Genomic DNA, 19676 nt, shown 5'->3' with positions numbered 1-19676 from the left:
CTGCATCAGAAGGTAATGCTGTTGAGTTCTTCGCACATACTAAACCATAAGAAAACTGGAGACCTCAGGCAGCCATATACACATAGACTGTCAAGCGAAATGACTAGTCATTTTGAGCTATGATCAAGACACCTTCTAAAGACAAAAGTATAATTTACTATACATTAGAAGCAGTTTGCATAATACATGTAATGTGTTTGTTTGCCCTATTTGATGTATTCTGTGGCAAGAATGAGACCACCCACACATCTGTAGACCATAACCAATATGAGTGGGAAATGTGCATCTAGCAATGTGTTAGAACAAATGCAAAATTAATTGATTAGTTAATTAATAAAAAATCGTTTGACACTATTGAATATGTGCAGGTACAAAAATATTTTGCATTAGTTTTCATACATTGCCAGATGAAAATCTGGTAATGTCTACAGATCCAGAGACCATAAGTGTGCCAAATGTGCGATGAATGAGTAAATGCTGTCAAAAGGATTTAAGGTAAGAAAAATATGTTCGACATGGTTGCTGTCCTAGGGCAAAAATAAACTTACTATTGAACTATTGAACCCTCATCTCAACAACAAATATGCCAAACATGAGGCTCATCAAATGACACTGTGAAACGATATATAAGAGTCATGTTTTATAAAAATTTTGGCATGCCAGGGAGCAAGATCCATAACAAGCAGATTGCATACATATACGCTCCTAACAAATGAGCCAAACATGAGATGAAGAGATGAGTGCGGTGCAACATTTCTGACATGTGAAAAATATTTTCAATGCAGTATTCTGTGTGGCCTTACACGTAGGGTAATAAACAATAGACTGACCTAAAACCAAAGACCATGTCAAATTTGAGTGAAATTGGACAATGCTGTCAAGAGTTATGCACATAAGGAAAACCCAAAGAAAACTACCAGGAAAGGCAGGTTTGTGACAGCCTAAAATATCCCTAACTACTGAGAACTGAAAATGTTTTAGTGTGACTAATTCAAGTGCAGTGGTAGTTTGTTTTGACAGCCCCAGTAATATGTCATTTTAAGCAGGGATATATTTTCTCACATAAAATGTTAATGTCACAACACAATCCCTAATACAGTACTGCCACTTTGAACAACTAATTATCTTTTATAAGTAGCAAGTAACCGCAGTGTGAAATACGGTTTACAGAAGATGATCCCAGGCCATCCGGGTCCCTAGTGGGTTATATGTGTCATGTGACACGTACGCTGCCATCTTGTTGTGGAAACGAAGAGAGACGGAAAGCTCGTACAGAAACCCTGCACTGTCAGTTAAGCAGGTAAGACACGGTTTTGAAATCGACTGTATTGTTGTACAATAAATATATGCTATAAAAATATACATTACTCAAGGCATTCAGCTTTGTCCTTGTTTGATCGGAAGCGTTTAGTTCAGGTGTTGAGAGCCGCATGGTTAGTTGGCCGTGGAGCTTCGGTTTCAAGTACGAGAGGAATACCGTTCTGGGTGGATTATGCTTGCCGTAGAACAGCAGGAAAACTTGGTGTAGCAGCAGGCTGTACAGGCCACAGGAACGGTTCTTCATGGGATAGTCGGAGTTGAGGATTAGGTAGCTTGTTACTTTAGTTCAGTTCTGTTACAATCTGTACCCTTGTTAACACTTCGTATGCAAGTGAACCATATGCAAAACGTGAGACGCCTATGATTGAAACAATTTTGAATTTAATTTAGCCAGCTAGCAAACATTACCTAAATCTTTCGAAAAAAAGTTGTGACAGTTCTGATGATAGCTAGGTGGCTACCTAGCTGTGTTAACGTGACAGAAGCAGTTAGCTAGCGAGCTACAGTAGCTACCATGGTCTTAGCTGCAGTTTGTACAGTTAGTTAGCTAGCTCTACGGCTAACAACGTGAGTCGTAACACTTAACTAACTAACGAGCTAGGGTCGTTAACCTAGATGCAGTCGTCGAGCATTATGTTTTGTTTTGAACAACGCGACGGGATCGCATTCAAACGCTATCTTACACAGCTACTGTTAAGAACTTTGAAGCGTGTTCTTAGCGTGTAGGTAAAGTTAACTGGATAGCAAATTTAACTATGTCAGTTCTTCCGAAAATATAGCGTATTTACGTAGTTGACTGGAATAACTTACCTATGTTAACAAGCTGACGAAACTCTTACATCGGTTAGCTTACCTGCTGTTTTCACAGTCCAACAGTGAATTGTACATAGAGAATAATATGTCGCTAACATTAGCTGGATAGCTAGACTAGCTCCCGGCGAACTGGGTAACGCGTGTAGCGTTAGCTTTTTGGCTAGTCCTTATAGCAAGTTAGTGAACTAGCAACTTTATCGACCCGTAATGGGTAATGGGTATGCGCCTTCTTTGGGTCAGTCTCCTGATAATCCACGTATATCTGTCATAGATGATGTTTTCATGTTGATGGCTAACTCAACATATTTAGTGAACCGATTTGAAAGTTTGTACTGCAGTTATGGTCCAGATACTGTACTGGCATGGCTTGTAGCGTTAGCTACGTAGCTAGCGAGATCCGTATTTTGTTAGCTAGAAAGAAATCTTGTGGATGCAGTCAGTAGTTGTTGTTTGCACTATGTTGTAACCTTAACGTTAGTAAAGTTTATTAGCAGACGATAAATTCGATTTTCAACGTGCTCCCTGTTTGAGCAGTCTTGGGGTAAACTGCGCTGTGGCTACCTTTAGCTAGATGGCCGCGTGTCAAGCTAATTTAGCCAACGTTAGCTACCTGACACATCCATATCCAAAACCACTCAGCTACCTAGTGACTTACAAAATCAAACATGTGTTAGCGTTAGCTCGCCAGCTCAGTGGTTGAGTAGGCACACTACGATATCCTTTGCATTCCTTGGGTTGCAGCAACAGCAGCGCATCACACAAAATCCTTGTCATAAAAATGATCTGCAGCAGGAAGGTGCTTGAATACATAGACCCAGACCTGTGTATCGACGCGTCCCTTTGACCCCTTATGTCGAAGGCGCGTTAGTTATGGTGCTAGCTTGGTACTTCCAGGTGTCTCAGTGGGATCACGCGTTGACGGTTAGGTTGTCAGCTACCAAGGGAAAACAGATGCTGCATAATATGCAATAATAACAAGACACTGTTAAATTTACAGGTGGTAGTTGCTCTTACCGGACCCTGGTTGGGATGGTTCTAGCGTTAACTTTTCAGGAAGCCCCCTCCCCCCGACAAGCATGGAATTTGGGGGACCTGCCTTTTCGTCTGGGTGTGGTGTCATAAAACCAGATTATGCTTCCTAGTGGTGCCAGTAAAATTTGATTGCCTAAAATAGATATTTAGACTGAAATTATATCCATTATCCAAAGTAATAGAGCATTTGGTTTCGACTGCATGTTAGAAATTCTTGTGGGCAGTTCCAGTTGTGATTTATTTTGTTGTCAGAAAATCTCAGAAAATAATTTACATATAAGTCTGATAAGTGAAAACTGGTTTTGCTCTAAATGAAAATTTTTCCTCATACTTTAGCAGGGTGTCCCTTCAGCGTTTATGTACATACAAGATTTCCATGCCCATGGAAATCTTGTTTACTAGAATGGCATTGTCACAGCTGTGCATATAAAGCAATGATGGACTACATTGTTTTAGGACAAGATATTCATAATCATTGATTTGGATGTGATAGTTTGCTGTATGAGACATTTCTAGAGTTTTGTAAGCATAGTAAAAAAACATTTTGCTGTTAATTTGCTATGTAAACGTGTCACCTCTAAGATGTGATGGCACTGCAGTGCCTCCAAATGAGTCTGTGTATGCTACCAGATTCTACAGAAAATGGTTGTTATTCTCGAATTATGGCATCATTGGAATTCACCTGCAGACAAAAGACCTCTAGATGACACTGCGTTTATAAACTTTGGCATTTTGTCACTGGTTATTTGAAGACAGACCAACACATCAGTGTTTGTAGTTGAGACATTTCACAGTGGTTCTGATAAGTTCCTGTCTTGTTCTCTCTTACTAGACCTTGAAGAAAGAATGGCAGAAACCCAGACACTCAACTTTGGACCAGAATGGTGTGTACACGTATTTATTGTGCTTCTTTGGGTTTGTTGTGCGGGATCATACATTGGAACCCTTCTCTGCCACTCAGACCACAGTGGGAGAGAAGGTGGTGTTTTTACGCTTCAGTGGTGAATGTTTGCATGAATCAGTCAAGTATCTCATGGGCCAACACACTGGAACTCCCAACAGCTGGTCTCCACATGCCCAGGGCCAGGGAGCCCGGGGCTGGCTGGGTGTTACAAGGGAGGCCCTATCAATTTGGTCACGTTTCCTCTTGAAGGTAATACTGACAGTTCCCAGTGAAGTGAGCTGCAGGGAAAATAACTGTGTTGTTCATTTTCTCCTCTTCTCTCTCTCTCTCTCTCTCTCTCTCTCCCTTTCCTTCTCCTCATGCAGGCTTAGGGCTCTTTCCGGAGGTGGGAGTGTCACCTCCCCTCCACTCTCACCAGCATTGCCAAAGTATAAACTTGCAGATTACCGTTATGGGAGAGAAGAAATGTTAGCACTTTATGTAAAGGATAATAAGGTAAAGAACATTGTTTTTGGGTTTTCTTTTTATGATTTGTTTGGTGTATTGACATTGTATTCCAACTCGTTACATGAGTTAGCCCTGCAAGTGTTACATAAGTGTTATGCTTTGCTCCTTTGAAATATGATTCATCAAATAATTTTGCATTTATTTTTAAAGGTAGGGGCTGCCAGAAAACATTTTATAGACTTTACCCCTTGAAGCTCTGAAGATGCCTAAATCTTTGCACCATTATTGCTCATGTTGTGACTGATATGCAGATAAGAATGTACTTTTTTCCTCCTTGCTGATAGATTCCTCTAGACCTACAAGATAAAGAATTTCTGCCAATTTTACAAGAGGAGCCCCTGCCACCGCTGGCGCTTGTTCCTTTTACAGAAGAAGAACAGGTGATTGCTTGCACATCTTGGCTTATAGTGGACTCAGTTCTTTTGTTTGTACACAAGCACCTTTACATTTTTGAGTTTGTTCATCCGCACAGAACATGGGACTTTGAGAACGATCTTCTGTTTGACTTTTTTTTTTTGGTTATGTCATCAGACAGCTTTAGAAGGAGAGTTTATGGGAATGTGTGTCTGTCCACAGAGAAATTTCTCCATGTCTGTAAACAGTGCAGCCGTGCTGCGGCTAACGGGAAGAGGAGGGGGAACAGTGGCAGGGGCGTCAAGAGGTAGAAGTTCCTCTAGGGGTCGAGGTGAGTTCATCCAGATGGGCCTTTCCTGTCTGCCATCCACGATGGCCAGTGGGGTGCGGCATTGGTGGCAAACGCTACCTACACTGTCCCTGCGTAGCGAAGACTCGCAGTAAAGACCCTAAGGCACATCTGTGTCTTACACACGTAGGTGATGGGTTCACGTTTTCCTGAAGATATTCACTTGGATAGTACTGTGATAAATTTTCGGTTTGGATGTCCTCTGGGGTGGCCGTCTGAATCGTTGACCGAGAAAGACGTGGCATTTATTGTTGCATTAGGCTTGTGCAGGTTCAACGTCGTGATGGTGCATATTCTGGTATTTATGTAGCTGTATCATTGTGATGTAAATCTTGATGCCTTGCTTCTGGTTTGTGAATATGGAACATGCTCTCCCACCAGGTCGAGGTCGAGGTGATGGCGGCTTTTACCAAAGAAGCTTTGACGATGTGGAGGGTGGATTTGGTCGCGGGGCAAGAGAGATGCATCGATCTCAGAGCTGGGAAGAGAGGTACGGCACTAGGTTTCTTATCAGATGAGACTGCTAAGATACTACTTTTAGGTGAGAAATACAATAGCAGCTCTGAATCGTTTCAAGAATGAAAATTGTGATGAAACAGTCTATGATTTTAGATTGGCCTCATTCAGTTAGTTATCTTGTGCTTTAATGCAACAGGGGTGTCAGAGGTTTGCTTTCCACCCTGTCCTGTACGAAGGTTTAACATTGGCTTTGGATGTGTGGGCTGATGGTGTTTTTAATTCCGTGGTGGGCCGTTGCAGTCTAATGTCAAAAGCCAGAGTCCATTCCTTTTTTGAAAATCTTCCGCCAGAGCCAACATTCATATTTGATTACATTTTCCAACATTGGAAACAGGCTGGTTTCATATTTACTTCCCTGCCAAGCACTGCTGAATAAAATATATTGATGTGTTGATGGCGTGCAAACACTTATAATGGTTTTTTTTCCCCACAAGGGGAGACAGAAGGTTTGAAAAGCCAGGTCGAAAAGAAGCAGGTTAGTAAAATTGTTTTCCTTGTGTTTTCATATACTGACCTGTACTGTAGCACATGATTGTATATACAATACACGCTACACTCCACCATAACATTATACCTGTCTTATGCCTTAAACCGTGGACTTGTAATCATCTAATTCAGTAAGCTTTGTGGATGTATTGTAGTACAAGTGTGTGCAATAACTGCAGTACTAATTAGGAAAGATGGCCTACTTGACGCATTTAAATAAAGTGGAGCGCCTAGCCTAATTAGAGCAATGTTGGCTATCTTTTATGGGACAATAAAGTTCAGGGAAAGTGTTTAGATGTGCCAAGCGTTAATAAATCAGGTCTTGTATGGGCCTTTTGCAAGCTGTGTGCTTGCTCTAACTTAAACACATAATCCATTATATCAGCCAGATAAGATTGTTAAAGGAGGAAGTTAAGAGTGAAAAAAGTGTGGCAAAGGCATTTTGTAGATACTGTATTTTCAGAAGAAAAGTCTTTTCATTTTACTTAAATGTACATTGTACAAGCAATTGGGAAAGTGTGTTTTTACATGGGGAATCGATCTCCCTTAATTACATTTGTTTCATTGGCTTTTAAACCATGTCATGGATATCTGTCTAAAATTCACACACACAATCACAGGATGTTTTACAAATAATTGACTTGAGTTTCATACATGTTTTTACAAGTATAATGTATACAGAAATGTTTAATGAATTGTAGTTTTATTTATAGTAAGTTAATATGCAATGTGCAGAAATTCAGTAAGATATTTGGTGAAACTATTTATAATATCTTGTGATTTTAGTGAAAATTCAACCTATACAGACTGAAGGCATCATTCATTACAAATAAGAAATCAACTTTTAAGGGAAAGCACTGGTCATTTCCATGCTGCCACCCTATTGAATATTCTTCATAAAAAGGAGCTTTTTGCTGCTGAAGGCACTTTATCACCTTGTGGTGTGGTCTTAGTGGTACATTTCAGATTCAGTGCCTTGTGTAGCTTTTACCTTTTAAACAATGTATTTGTGGCATCGTTGCAACTGATTCTTGAAATGTCTCTCTTTCATATGGTGTGGACCTGTCAGAGGCTGCCCCGACCCACTTTCAGTTGAATCACAGTAAGTGTGCTGTTCTTTCTGCCAGTTGAGAACAATGAAAAGCCCAGTCATGAACTTCAGCATTCTTGGGGAGTTTCTAAACAGGAGTGGAACATCCAAGGCTGAGGAAAATGTGCCCCCCCCCTTCAGTTTAATGCCTTGCCATCAGGATAAATGTTGAATCCAAATTTACAGTTCAACCCTTAGTCCTTTCTGTCACTTCCGTCTCCATTGATTTGAACCACAAGCTCTTTGTCCGCTTCCATCCTGGTGCGTGAGGAATCGGGCAGCAGTTTATTGAAGTTGCCCATATTCACTGTGTAGTGGCCCTGCTTGTCCAGCCTCAGGACAGCAGCGAAGTGGTGCTCGAACTCGATCTCCCCTCGAAGGTAGGAAGTTCTCTTCTGGCAGCTTTCGCCAGTGCCCTCCTGGGCAGCTGACAGGAAGACGACCAGTTCGAAGTAGGCAGGGTTGCCCTCTCGCAGGACTGAGTAGAGCGGGCTGTACTCGTTGAGCGGGTGGTAGAAGGTCAGGGGGAAGGTGAAGAAGGGGCAAGGGAGACCCCTTAGGCGGTCCAGGTGGAACTCCACGCTCGTCTGATGCAGGGCTTGGTCCCCACGATCCTGGTACAGCACCGCACTAACGTGCATGTCCACCAGGGGGCGCTGAAGCATGTTCGTCGCGCGGAACATCAGGCAGGTCTCTCCCTCATGCTGACCTACCACGGCAGATGGGCTAAACTGGATGGCACTTCCCCGCTTTTTTGGCATGGCTATCTTCGCCACAAAGGCAGCTGGGAAGGAGGCAAAGATGAGTCAGCATGGTAATAAACTGGTGTGTGAGACACTACAAAGTTATCTGAAGGTGAAAATCCTTTTTCAAGAAGTTTGTTTAGCCGCTTTCAGTCACATCAGCCTTAATGATCTTATGGATCAGCTTTAAAATCCAAGAAATGGGTAAGGAAATTATAGGGAGTGGGAGTTTTTTTCTTTTTAAGGGCAAGTGACAGCCTCTATTCCAAGAACCTTGTTCCCTTTTCAGTTGAGTCCTCACTGTTTCAACTTTTTAATAGAATTGGGTGTAGTCAATAAAAAAAAAAAAGCTGACGGACTAGAAATGGGCAAGGAATGTCATTCCTGATTTATTCAGTAAAATAAGAATGAAGCATTTAACAAATAATTTTCTTTTGTCTTTAGTGTTTTAATTGTATAATACTAAAGTAATTTAATAGCGAATATGAAGGCAGTAAATGTTGATATGTAAATAATAAGGTTCGGTATAACAGGTGTCATTTTGCTGTAAAGATAATATGAATTTGAATATGTAAACATAACAGCCCTACTCCATTGGCTGGAGATGAGATAAACCTTGCTTAAAATAGCTGTTGTACGATCGGAGAACTTTCTCCAAGCGCTTCATTAATCCCACTCTAAACAGTTAGGCGCTGTGCACTAAACTCTGCTTAGACTGGATTTTAGACCTTGTTCAGTGAAATATGGCTAGCCCGCTACTTGCCTACTGTTCCTAGTCTTTCTGCTGTCTGTAGGCAGCTGCTGTTTTGGCATTTCTGTTTTTTTTTCCATTTTCCATTAGCTTTGCTGATACCGCACAGCTCCATATATGTCTTCCTGCAACTAACAGAGCCTTGCTGTTTTCCAGTAGTCTCCCATTATAAACAGATTATCTTGCTGGCAGGTAAAAATGAAATGAATTAAACAAGTTGTCCAAATGTAAATGTTTGCAGCCAACTGTACATTTTTCATTGGCCCTGTTCTTTTCCTTGCTGCTATGCTAACCCACATGCAAAGCATTGCTTTTCTAAACAATTCAATCTAAAATTTGCGAAACAGACAGCATTTTCCCTTGCATTTAGATATTGTGTATTTAACAGATTGAGAGGGATTTTCAAATTTAAATATCTGACCATGCAGGTAATTTTTCATGTTTCTTTAATTTTTTTTCTTTACTCTTTTAATCTGTATTTTGGTGTATTATTACCATGATGTTAGATGGTAGTGTAAATTCTCTACAGCTCAGAAAAGTCACTTAACCTGGCACTGCATCTCAGTAAAAGGAGTGTTTTTTTGTTGTTGTTGTTTGTTTAAATCGTATATTTACTTGACATGACAAGGCAGTTTTGAGTCCTGACCCACAATTCAATGCAGGCAGACTCCAGGACCTGTATGTGTGCAGCTTGTGGGAAGGAGTGGTGCAGGCCTCCAGAACTAGTACTCTACTAGTATATACTAGTATAGTATTGTACTCCACTGAAGTCTAACTAGACTGAGTTGAGCAGTAAGCAGTCCTTACAGCTCCTGTTTGATGTAAACAGGGAGGTATCTTGCTGTACTTTTCGAGGCTGTGTCTCTGGTTAGCTGAGCCAGCCTGTGCCCGAAGTGAACGGCAGTACACGCGGGCGTGAGTGAGGAGGCGCGGCGCTCTCCTTACCTGTGATGACGGCCTCGAGCATGAGCCCCAGCAGCATCTGCACGGCCAGCAGGGCGATGGCGCTGGGGCAGTCCCCGCTGGGGAACATGGTGCCGTAGCCGATGGTCAGCTGGGTCTCCAGGGAGAAGGAGAAGGCCGCCGTGAAGCTGGTGATGTACTTGACGCACACTATGTGGTCGGCGGGCGGGTGGTCGTGGTCCACCTCCAGGTCCCCGTTCAAGTGGGCCAGCAGGTACCACAGGCAGGCGAAAAGCAGCCAGTGGGCCAGGAAGGAGGCGCAGAAGGCCAGCAGCACCCAGCGCCAGCGCAGGGTCACCAGCGTGCCCCACAGGTCCTGCAGGTAGAGCAGCCAGGTGGCGGGCGCGCCCGGCGCACCCGGGGCCCGCAGGGTGCAGTGGCCGTCTTTGGTCACCAGCCGCTGGCGCTGGTGGGCGATGAGGGGCAGGGAAGCCTTCCTGTCCGTGTTGGCAGGCATAGCGAGGGGTCGCCTCTTATCTGGGGCTGCAGGAGAATGTCAGCAGTCGGGGTTGCTAGAGCTGCCGAGATTGTTATCAGAGCATAAAATGAAGCAGTCCCCCCTGTGGGGTGTTTCTGTTGTACAAACCTGGCAGGATTTTGATTGTATCCCGAGGGAGCAGAAATCGCACAAAATACAGCTGTAGGAATGCTACAGTGCTGATGTTTTTACTGTTCCATCAGGAGTCATTATGGCATGGTCGTTACAATTCTCTGTTTGGCAGCTGGCTCTTCTGACATTAGAAATGTATAGCTGTGTCATGCTTTAAGTTCCTTGGTGGTGGGAAGACCTTTACAGAGGAGTTTCTTCTTGTTTAAATGAATAGACACACTATTCATCATCATCCTGAGGCCATTTTTGGTGGAGGACTTTGTAACATTGTTTCATCCTATGTTCAACGAAAATAAAGTCTTGCGATGTCTATATGAAGCGACAACAGCAGAACTGTTTTAACAAGCATAGATTTAAAATTGCCCTCTGTGGAGAAGTTGTGGAATTTGTGAATGGCGTCCCTTACCTGCCGAAGTGGTGATATGGACGTTGGTGAAGGCAGAGACTGAAGAGGGAGCTTCTCTGCTCTGTCTTTGCGGTGCAGCTGCTTTGGAAGGCTGCACTGTTTCTGATATCCTAGGGATCTTCACTAGAACCTGCAGAGAGAGAGAGAGCAGTCTTATAGAACCGCAGGGTAAAGGCCCTCCTTTTCACTGACACTAGCAGAGAAACAAAGGTCTTCTGTTTGCTCTGAAGTTCTGCAACATGGAGTCTTCAGCAGAAGAATTTCAGCTGATCTCAAAAGGTATGGGGGGGATGCATGGGTGAGCTGAATGAAAATGTATCCATTTTCTTCTAAAAGCACATGATTTCTCTGATTTTTTTTTTTCCTCCTAGTGGAAAAGTATGTAATTGTGTACAGAGTGGAGTATACCTTTGCCACCGTATGTGCGCTTTGACAGAAGGTATTCAAAACTAGCTGATTTCAAACAAATGTTCCTCTTGATGATCGTTGATTGGCAGCCTACCACAACCAAATTTTTCATTCTTAAAAAATGTAGTTGCAATCCTAATTTTAAAAAATCCACAAATGCAGTAATACAAGAAATTAAAAAAAAATTCCAAATGCCCCCAGATGGAGAATGCTGTGCATTCTGTGGTGTGGTTCAGTCTGAGATTAGTCAGCATAATTCTGAAGCATGACTGTTTGAGACAGTAAGCAACCTCTGCACCAGTTCTGAAACATGATTGGCTGAGACGATAAGCAACCTCTGGACCTAAGACAGCCTCTGCATTTAGCTGAGACAGAAAAGAATGTATCAGTTACTCAAGTCAAAAGACAGTATTTTAATGATACATTCACCACTTTGCATATGCATTTTAATAATGTACAAAATGAATCCACACTTCCACCAGTATCTTTGGCAAGCTTGTTTGCAGTAATTTGAAATCGTAATACAGCACAAGATATGACAAAATTGTAGTTGCTGTATAGGGAATGTAAGTGAGGAAAAAATGTTTACGTGGTGGCTATGGCAAAATTAAACATACATGTGAATACAGGCTTACACAGATTTTTAGGTTCCTCAGAACTGGTTGTAGTAGTGGCCTGTTGCAATGTTTTTTCAGTAGCCTAAGCATGCTGTGTATTCACACAGGGGAAAGTTGTAGCCAGTCATCTAGCCAGCAACATAACCTTGGTAGCCACATTGCATGTGTTGAAAATGGGCATTTGTCTCGTTTTAAACATGCAAAGGAGATACCCTTTTGTATTGCTTCCATAGCCATAAAACCAGCCTAAACAATTCAAGGTCATCATTGGTGCATCAAAACACAACAGGTCTGGTTAGAAGCATGGTTGGTTGAGACACAAGGTACAACACTGAACACATTAAACGTGAATGAGTAACGAACCAAACCCAAACACAATGCTAATGCATTTGGAAAAGGGAATGCCACTGTCTTATCATGGTGCCTATACAATGGGTTGTTTAACATTTTATTTTGGAACGTCGTCTGGTTGTTTTTTAGTCCTTTGAGTAAATAAGACGTGTAAAACCAAAAGATCAAAAACATGTTGAAAGTAAAAGTTGTGTAGGTTATAAGTTTATATATTTAAAACGCTGCTGCTCAGTAATGGCCTTCCAGCTGCTACCACCCCCCTGCCCCCGTCAGCCAGATTAGCACCATGCCTGATCAGTTTTTTTGGGGAAATGCTACAATAAAAAGCCACACAATGCTGCCACGGTTAAAAAGCAGAAAATCACAAGAGAAACACACCAGTCTGCTTCTCCCTCCTTTGAGGGTGTGGGAAATGTACATATGCAAATCACAAAAAAAAAAAAGCGTGGAAAGCATAGCTGTTTCTCATGATGTGAGGATCACTGGCATCCAGTGAAGTTTGCATTTCCTCATAGTGAAATGCAAATTCAGTTTGAAACTCTGTCTTATACATATTGTTTACTTAATTGAAGAGGTATCTGAGATTAGTTTGCTAATCTTTATGGAGCACATTTAAGGGGTTAGCATGTTTGTAAATGTAACATTCACACCATTAATGTGTCTTGGCGAATTAGCGTTAACTTAATCAAGCTAACCACATTACAACAGTGGCGATTCTAGCAGGCCCATTAAATTCAGGTGTTAACAGAATTTCTAGCAATGTGGTTGCATTTTTGTCCCCCCGATGTCTTGCCCACTATCATTTTCCATACTAATGTATCGAAAGACCGATGCATTGACCCCAGCTGATCTTATAACTGACGATAAACGAGTAAAAACCTCAGTCGTTAAGAAGCAATCCTTTGTCCCGCATGTGGGTGAAGACTTGTGATTTGTTTTCTTTTTTCTTTTTTTTGGTATTATCTTTTAATTCTGTCCTGAGCATCACTGGTTCCATCACATGAGGAGCATGTGCTCTCTCTGCTGGAGGCTGTGGTATACCAGGCTTTCAGGCTTTTTGGGCTTTCCTGTGGGAAGATGAGCGACCTCTCCTGTAAGGCCACAGTTGTAAATATCCCTTATCCTGTGGTCTCATTGGTGTTACTATAATTAACTAAATAAATAAAAGAATCTCTGCATGGAGAATAGATGCTTGTCTCTTTGCATATCTTCTGTATATGGGGTATTTTTTACATTGCTTTGTATGTGTTTGTAGCCAAGTCCCAGGTCTGAAAAGTTAATGGTTGTTCTCTCCCACAGTCGACATCAGTATAAGCAGAATACTCTTTCGGGCATTACATTTTAGCAGAGGAGAGACAGGTGCACAACCTTGCATTGTCAAGGCATGTCAGATTTAGTGCTATGGGAAGGCAGCGGCCAATACGTTTAAGTGGCAGGTTTTTCCACTCAGTTGTTCCCTTCCTGGCACCGTTAGTGACTCAATCTCCCAAAGACTTCCCCATTTACAGCTAAAACACTGAAAGCAAGAATAAATTCACTGAAACAATGCCACTCAGCATCCCATCAGAATGCATAGTGTGTGACATTTAATTGGCTAATCGTGTTACATATCAAAGTCATGCTCCGTAAAATTGGTCCACATTTAAGTAGACAGTGAGGAGTCAAGAAAGTCCATGACTATCTTCCCAAGTATTTTTGTCCCCCCCCCCCCAAATTAAAGTAGCATATTCATATTTAGCTCAAATATAGAAGTGCAAAAAGAGTTGGTCTGGTTTTTGTGATCGGTTTTGAGTTTCTGGCAAAACAGATGCATGTTTTTTTTTGTTTTGTTTTTTTTAAAGTCTCCTTCTGTCTCAGCACTCTTGCCAAAGCAGTGGGCAGTGGTCTCTCTGCCAGCACAAGCCCTACACACCCAAAATGTTACTCACCAGCGGCGGAGCTTTGGAGACGGGGGACGCCCGTGATCGCGATGCCCTTTCACCAGAGCAATGATAAGAGGGCGGGTCGGGGGGGGTGGGTCAGGAAGAAAAAATCCAAGGGGTGAGAATATCAGTGGTAAATCCCGAGGACGTCTGAAGGACGGAGGGAAAAATACCTCCCCAGGATCTCCAAGGTGGTGGTGCGGCGGCCGAGCCGGTTTGAGCCCACCGCTCTCTCCTTCCGATCTGCAGCTCCGGGCCGAAGCTGATTCAATTGGTCACATTACTCTGCATGTGGCCAATTAGTGCTCCTGCAAGGGGGCGGTGGGACAGCCACCTTGTCAGAGTCCATTGAAAGAACCAGTTGTTTTGGAATCCCGTGCTCCTGAAATTTCTCAAACTCCGTACGGACAAATTGAGTTACGAAATATAGTGATGGAAGAAACTGAGAGGAATGAATATAGTGCCATTATTTTACTCTGGGGACCATTTGTGTTCGCCACTGCTGACTTAATAGCAAGGTTGCGGAAGAATTCTTTTGCACGCTTTGCTGAAGGGCATCGAGTGCTAGCTCTGGACGTGTCAGTTCTTGTGTGTTTTTCACCTGCTACTGTCACTGGCAGAAAATGGCTCTGTGATTGTGAAATATATGTGAAATGCTGTTACGCAGATGTAAGTCTAAACCCTCTCTCTTTCTCTCTCTCTCTCTCTCTTTCTCTCTCTCTCTCTCTCTCCCCCCCCCCCCCCTCCCCACAGTACGGTCCAACTACGAAGAGGGCGGGACAGGAGTGGCCAGGAAGCACGAGTTCACGCGTTCGGAGAGCGAGAACTGGCGCGTGTCCCGTGAGGAGCAGAACGGTGAGGACGATGAGGGGGGCTGGCGGCTGGCGGGTTCGAGACGGGACAGCGACCGGTGGCGCCCTCACAGCCCAGGTGCGCCGGCCTGAAGCCCCACCCCCCAACCCACCGCCGTTGGAGCAAGCTCCTCTGCTCAGTCTCCTCTCTCTGTCTGTACCCGCCCCCCCCCCCCCCCCGCATCACGAACCTGCCCTTCCTCTGAGCCAGGCAGATTTGCATTGGGGCAGTGTTATATATGTATGTTGGCTGACCCCAAACTCAAACAAGCAGCATAACAAGTCCAGAATACCGAGTAGAGGACTTGGACCTGTCCTTTGTGCTTGCAGTGCAGTTCAGTTTTGCTTGGTCCTTCTGTAAACCATGTCCTCTCTCTGCTCATGTTTTCCACCCTAAAGTTAGCGGCTTGTACTGTCTGTACTTTCTCATTAGCGGCATAATTATCGGACTGTCGGCTGCAACTGTATGCAGTGTGTTCCACCTCTGTGTGCAGTAAGCAAGGTTAGCCTGCTGTCATCCGATTGCACAATGTGTTTTGCAGAACGCATCCATAATTTTTTTGGCACAGATTCATAGACCTAATTGCCAGATGAGATTTGACACTTTAAAAAAAAAAAAAAAACATATACCAAATGTTACAATAGTCTTTAGCGTCTAAGAAACTGACTGTTCCCCACTGACTAATTTGATTAGACAGAATGGGTTTCGTGGTGGTGGTAGGCCCACAGTGTGGGAGAGAGCACAGTCCGGATAGCCCGGCGTGGACTCAGATACTGCAGAGGGAATGGGCCGATTTCCATTTCGCCACCCTTGCAGGAGTCACAAGGTCGCGCAGCCTTTCATGCAAAACAGCCCACGTCTTGTACAGTTTCTGTAGCATGGCACTTACATTCTTGCAGAATGTATTATTTGCTCCCCATGCACCCTTTGCTATGGCAACTCCTACTGCTTACAGGTAATTCCCACTGATCCTGCCGTGTGTCTCACAGCAGATCAGATTAGATGCTTTGAGCGAGAGTTGAGAGGTTTACACAGCCATCTGTTTCCCAGCTCCATTTCCCGCACTGCTGCTCCTCTCTGTTCTGCATTTTTGGACAGAGGTGGAGCTTTTCAGCCCCGGGGTGCTGCTGCTGTCTGCACCCATTAATGTTAAACTTGCCTGGATACTGCAAGTGGCCAGCAGCATTGATGCAATCGCATCAAAGGCAGCGGAACAGTCCTTCAGATTATTATCATTGGCAAACAACTGAATGCATTTTCCTCACTTGTGGAGTTGTGTCCCTAGTCATATGAATGGTGATAAAGAATGAGTATCAAAGTCTTGATATTTGCACTGGCTGCCTGATAAACTCCACAAGGAGGAAATGTATGGTGACATGATGTCAGGGTCCAGGTAAAGCTGGTTTGTTTGAGGGGGGAAAACCAGTAGCTGGCCCTCCAAATTCAGCGTTTTCTTTCTCCTCACTTTTTTTGAGTGCCCTATCATCCTTTCCCTCTGCGGCCCTATTCTGGTACTGTAAAAGGATGAAGGCGGATCGTAACGGTTTCTCTCCATCTCCCCCCCCGGGCGCAGACGGCTCTCGCTCGTCGGGCTGGCGGGAGCACCCGGACCAGCGGCGACGCTTCCCCTTCGACTCCCGCGAAGAGGACAGGGGCTACCGGAGGGCGCGTCTGGGCAGCGGCGGCCAGGACGAGGAGCGGGACAGCCTGCCCGAGTGGTGCCTGGAGGACGCCGAGGAGGAGATGGGCACCTTCGACTCCTCCGGGGCCTTCCTCTCTCTCAAGGTGAGGGGCTCGGAGCTCTCGAACCTCCCGTCACGCAAGGTAAGCGCAGCCGCGCTCAGCGCCTCCTAGGGGAACCCGGGGGCTACGTCGGGCTTCACTAATAAAAGTGCATATCGGGAGCCCAAATCTGCATGCCAGCTCACAGTGCTGTGGCTTTGTTGAAAAGTTGAGCTATTTATTTTCAGAGATTGTTGAATCTATAATGCATCTGTTATGTAACATTTTTATAATAGGTGTTACGCAATCATTAATTTGATGTCCTTACTGAACTTGTTTTGCTACATCACAAGAAGAGAAGACTGGCATACAGAGAGCTCATACATTGTCACAAGTCTGTTGTTTTTGAGAAATTTAGTATGTGCCGTGTGCCTGTAAATTGCAGTCTGTTTTCATATGCAAGGCTTTATTTTTTAAGTGGTAGTAGTTTAGTGGGTGTAGAGTCAGAGCTGTAGTCCAGAGTCTAGCCGTTCGTCTTGTGAAATATCTGTTGTGGAAGCTCCTCTGTTGTCACAGTGATGACTTATTTATAGAACTGTTGCTGTCTTGTAATTGGCCTGTAAGGACAGCTTTACTGAAAGTCTTAAAACGGTAGGTGTCCGTATTGAAAATCTCTTGGCTTCTTTTTTTGTAATTAAAATTATTGTGAAATACCTCTTCAGTTTTGTTAGCTACTGCCATGTAACCCCTTCTCGACGTCCATAATGCCTTGCTTCATGTCTTCCTCTCTTCCTAAATTACAATTGCGTTTGTGTCTTACTGTGTGGAACATTGTTTCATATCCACTGTAGCTGGTCGCTAGATATGGTAACGGGTAAAAATGGACACAATCCATTTCACAGTACATTCTGGACATTGTAGTCAAACCTGAGCAATGTGAGGGGAATTGGGAAAAATGGCAACATTTCAATAAAAATGTCTTGAAATTGGTCTGGACAACTGGCTCCACATGCTACGAAGGTTGATAAGATGTGAAAAGCTGACTTGTAACGGAGGCTTGGGAATGAGCCGTTTCAGCGTTTCAGAGAGAGGAGGGGGTGCGTCACATGCTGACGTCCGAGCGTGGCATTCTCGTGGGAGAAAACGCTGCTTTTAGGTCAGGCCAGTAGCTTGCTTTTCAGCATGCACACCTACTGAACTGTGATGTACAGAACAGCTTTTTCAGATACAGTTATATGGTGAAGCGTTGGGGGGAAAAAAAATTGTATGCCCACTTGCTGGAGGATTGTCTGTTCTTAAAAAAAAAAAAAAAAGCTCCTTTATCAGTCCCCTTTATCAGTGCCTTTGCCCCTGCAGAAGACTCCTAAGGAGCCTATCTTGGAGGAGGCGGAGCTGGACTTCCGGCCATCGGAGGAGTGCGAGGAGCACATGGAAAAAGGGGACAGTGAACCAGATGAGACCAAAGAGGCAGAGGCACCAGTCCAGAAGGAGGACAGGGAGGAGGGTGAGTCGGGACCACACCACGGACTCCCTCAGCATCGTCTGCCACTCTGTCCGCCTCACCCGACAAGGACGGCGTCAATGTGGCTTTCGTGTCTCCCTGGCAGATTCGGGAAAATCGGAAGAGAAAGTGGCGTCTGCTCCTCCCCCCCCGGCCCTGTGCCTGGCTGAACCGCAGGTCCACGTGCCCCCACCTGCCTGCCAGCCAGAGAGGGTGGAGACGCCCCCAGAGAGGGTGGACAGACCCCCGGCCCCCGAGGTGCAGCCGGAGCCCAGCAAAGTGCCACACCCCGCTGCCGTACCTGCCAACCTGGTGGAGGGTCCCCCTCTTGTCCACACTCCCTCTCTTCTCCCAGGTAGGTCTTTAGAAAGGTGGCATTACTGCCTGCCACTTTAACAAACTACTATGCCTGTTTTACCAGTCCTCAATGCATCAGCAGTACCTTATTGACGGGGTGCCCCTGGGTGCCTGTCTTGCAGAAATGTCTGCCCCTCCCCCTGTAACGCAACAGAAATCTCCGGATATACCCATGGCGGTTCCGGCGGCGCCCCTCCCCTTCCCAGCAGGCATTGCTTCAGGCGGCGGGCCAGGAGCCGCGCTGCCCTTGGATATGGATGACGATGAGGGACTGAAGCACTTCGAGCAGGTGGGTGGGGGTGGTGTAGGGGGTGCACATGTTGATGCTGGCAGTAATCACTATATGTGCCCAATGACTGTTTAACACTTTCAAAGATCTGGCATACAGCCTGTTTTTTGTGGTAATTATTCATTTTTTCCCCCCCAAATTATTATTATGTTCGTCCATGAAAGTGGTACAAAATCGTGGGACTTTGCCCAATGTGTCTTCCCCCCCACAGGAGGCGGAGAAGATGGTGGCGTACCTCCAGGACAATGCCGTGGAGGAAGACAGGCTGACAGCCAAGATGGTGGAGCGGCCAAAGCCCACATCTCTCCCTCTATCCCATGAGGCAGCGCTCAAGTGGTTCTACAAGGATCCACAGGGAGACATTCAAGGTGAGCCCAGTCTGCACCTGGCGCACTGGTGGTGTTACAATCCATATTGTCTGAACTTCGACTCCATTTGATTGATCGTCAGCAATATTAACTGTTCACTCAGTAAAATCCAGCCCTTCATGGATAAGAGGCTTATGCGCTCTTGGAAAAAGATGGCAGGGTACTGCAGTCGGTTTTAGAACCTGGTTACCAAAAAAAATTTGCAGTATTCCAAATGGCAATATTTCCATCAGCCTTCTTGATCCCATGATTACAGGGGAAGGTCATTTCTCAGTGGGAGCCAGGCCTACGCATGCTACCATTTGCACGCACTCCTTGGTCCCTCAAGTTAATAGTAGTCCACATTTTGGTTCATCATAAACCAACTCTGTGTCCTGGTTGTTTTACATGAAATAGGTTGGATTTTAAATGCATTTGAAAAACCTTCACCTGAGAGTGTGTT

The 19676-nt window shown here is 44.5% G+C and overlaps 2 protein-coding genes across 5 annotated transcripts in view; one reads left to right on the top strand and one right to left on the bottom strand.

Annotated features, from left to right (window-relative positions):
• The first annotated feature begins 1224 nt into the window (after positions 1–1224).
• LOC118782692 (GRB10-interacting GYF protein 2-like) overlaps positions 1225–19676 on the top strand; it is a 31376-nt gene continuing 12924 nt past the window's right edge. For 2 of the 4 annotated variants that reach the window (XM_036536163.1, XM_036536162.1), the window contains exons 1-14: positions 1225–1300; positions 3998–4049; positions 4435–4564; positions 4861–4956; positions 5153–5261; positions 5661–5769; positions 6233–6273; positions 7354–7386; positions 14899–15000; positions 16571–16821; positions 18076–18223; positions 18327–18575; positions 18700–18866; positions 19078–19234. In XM_036536163.1, the coding sequence (XP_036392056.1) occupies positions 4012–4049; positions 4435–4564; positions 4861–4956; positions 5153–5261; positions 5661–5769; positions 6233–6273; positions 7354–7386; positions 14899–15000; positions 16571–16821; positions 18076–18223; positions 18327–18575; positions 18700–18866; positions 19078–19234 (1630 nt within the window). In that variant the 5' untranslated portion in view covers positions 1225–1300; positions 3998–4011. Of the gene's footprint in view, positions 1301–3997; positions 4050–4434; positions 4565–4860; positions 4957–5152; positions 5262–5660; positions 5770–6232; positions 6274–7353; positions 7387–14898; positions 15076–16570; positions 16822–18075; positions 18224–18326; positions 18576–18699; positions 18867–19077; positions 19235–19676 lie in introns of all 4 variants that reach the window. The other 2 variants (XM_036536166.1, XM_036536165.1) reach the window with 2 other exon arrangements.
• Positions 7569–11367, bottom strand: kcnj13 (potassium inwardly rectifying channel subfamily J member 13). The gene is made up of 4 exons (XM_036536057.1): positions 11350–11367; positions 10848–10977; positions 9814–10314; positions 7569–8158 (listed from the first exon to the last, which is right to left on the bottom strand). The coding sequence occupies exons 1-4, from the start codon at positions 11365–11367 to the stop codon at positions 7569–7571; spliced, it is 1239 nt and encodes a 412-aa protein (XP_036391950.1).

This window comes from Megalops cyprinoides, chromosome 9, assembly GCF_013368585.1.
Source record: "Megalops cyprinoides isolate fMegCyp1 chromosome 9, fMegCyp1.pri, whole genome shotgun sequence".
Taxonomy (NCBI): Eukaryota; Metazoa; Chordata; class Actinopteri; order Elopiformes; family Megalopidae; genus Megalops; species Megalops cyprinoides.
The sequence above is the reverse complement of the archived record's forward strand: the minus strand, read 5'-3'. Positions and strand labels throughout refer to the sequence as shown.

What these genes read in the sequence shown, in the direction of transcription:
- kcnj13 (XM_036536057.1), bottom strand. An exon ending in CCATATCACCACTTCGGCAG is followed by an intron (nt 10,315 to 10,847) that starts GTAAGGGACGCC and finishes ATTCTCCTGCAG; the next exon opens with CCCCAGATAAGAGGCGACCC. An exon ending in GCTCGAGGCCGTCATCACAG is followed by an intron (nt 8,159 to 9,813) that starts GTAAGGAGAGCG and finishes CCTCCTTCCCAG; the next exon opens with CTGCCTTTGTGGCGAAGATA.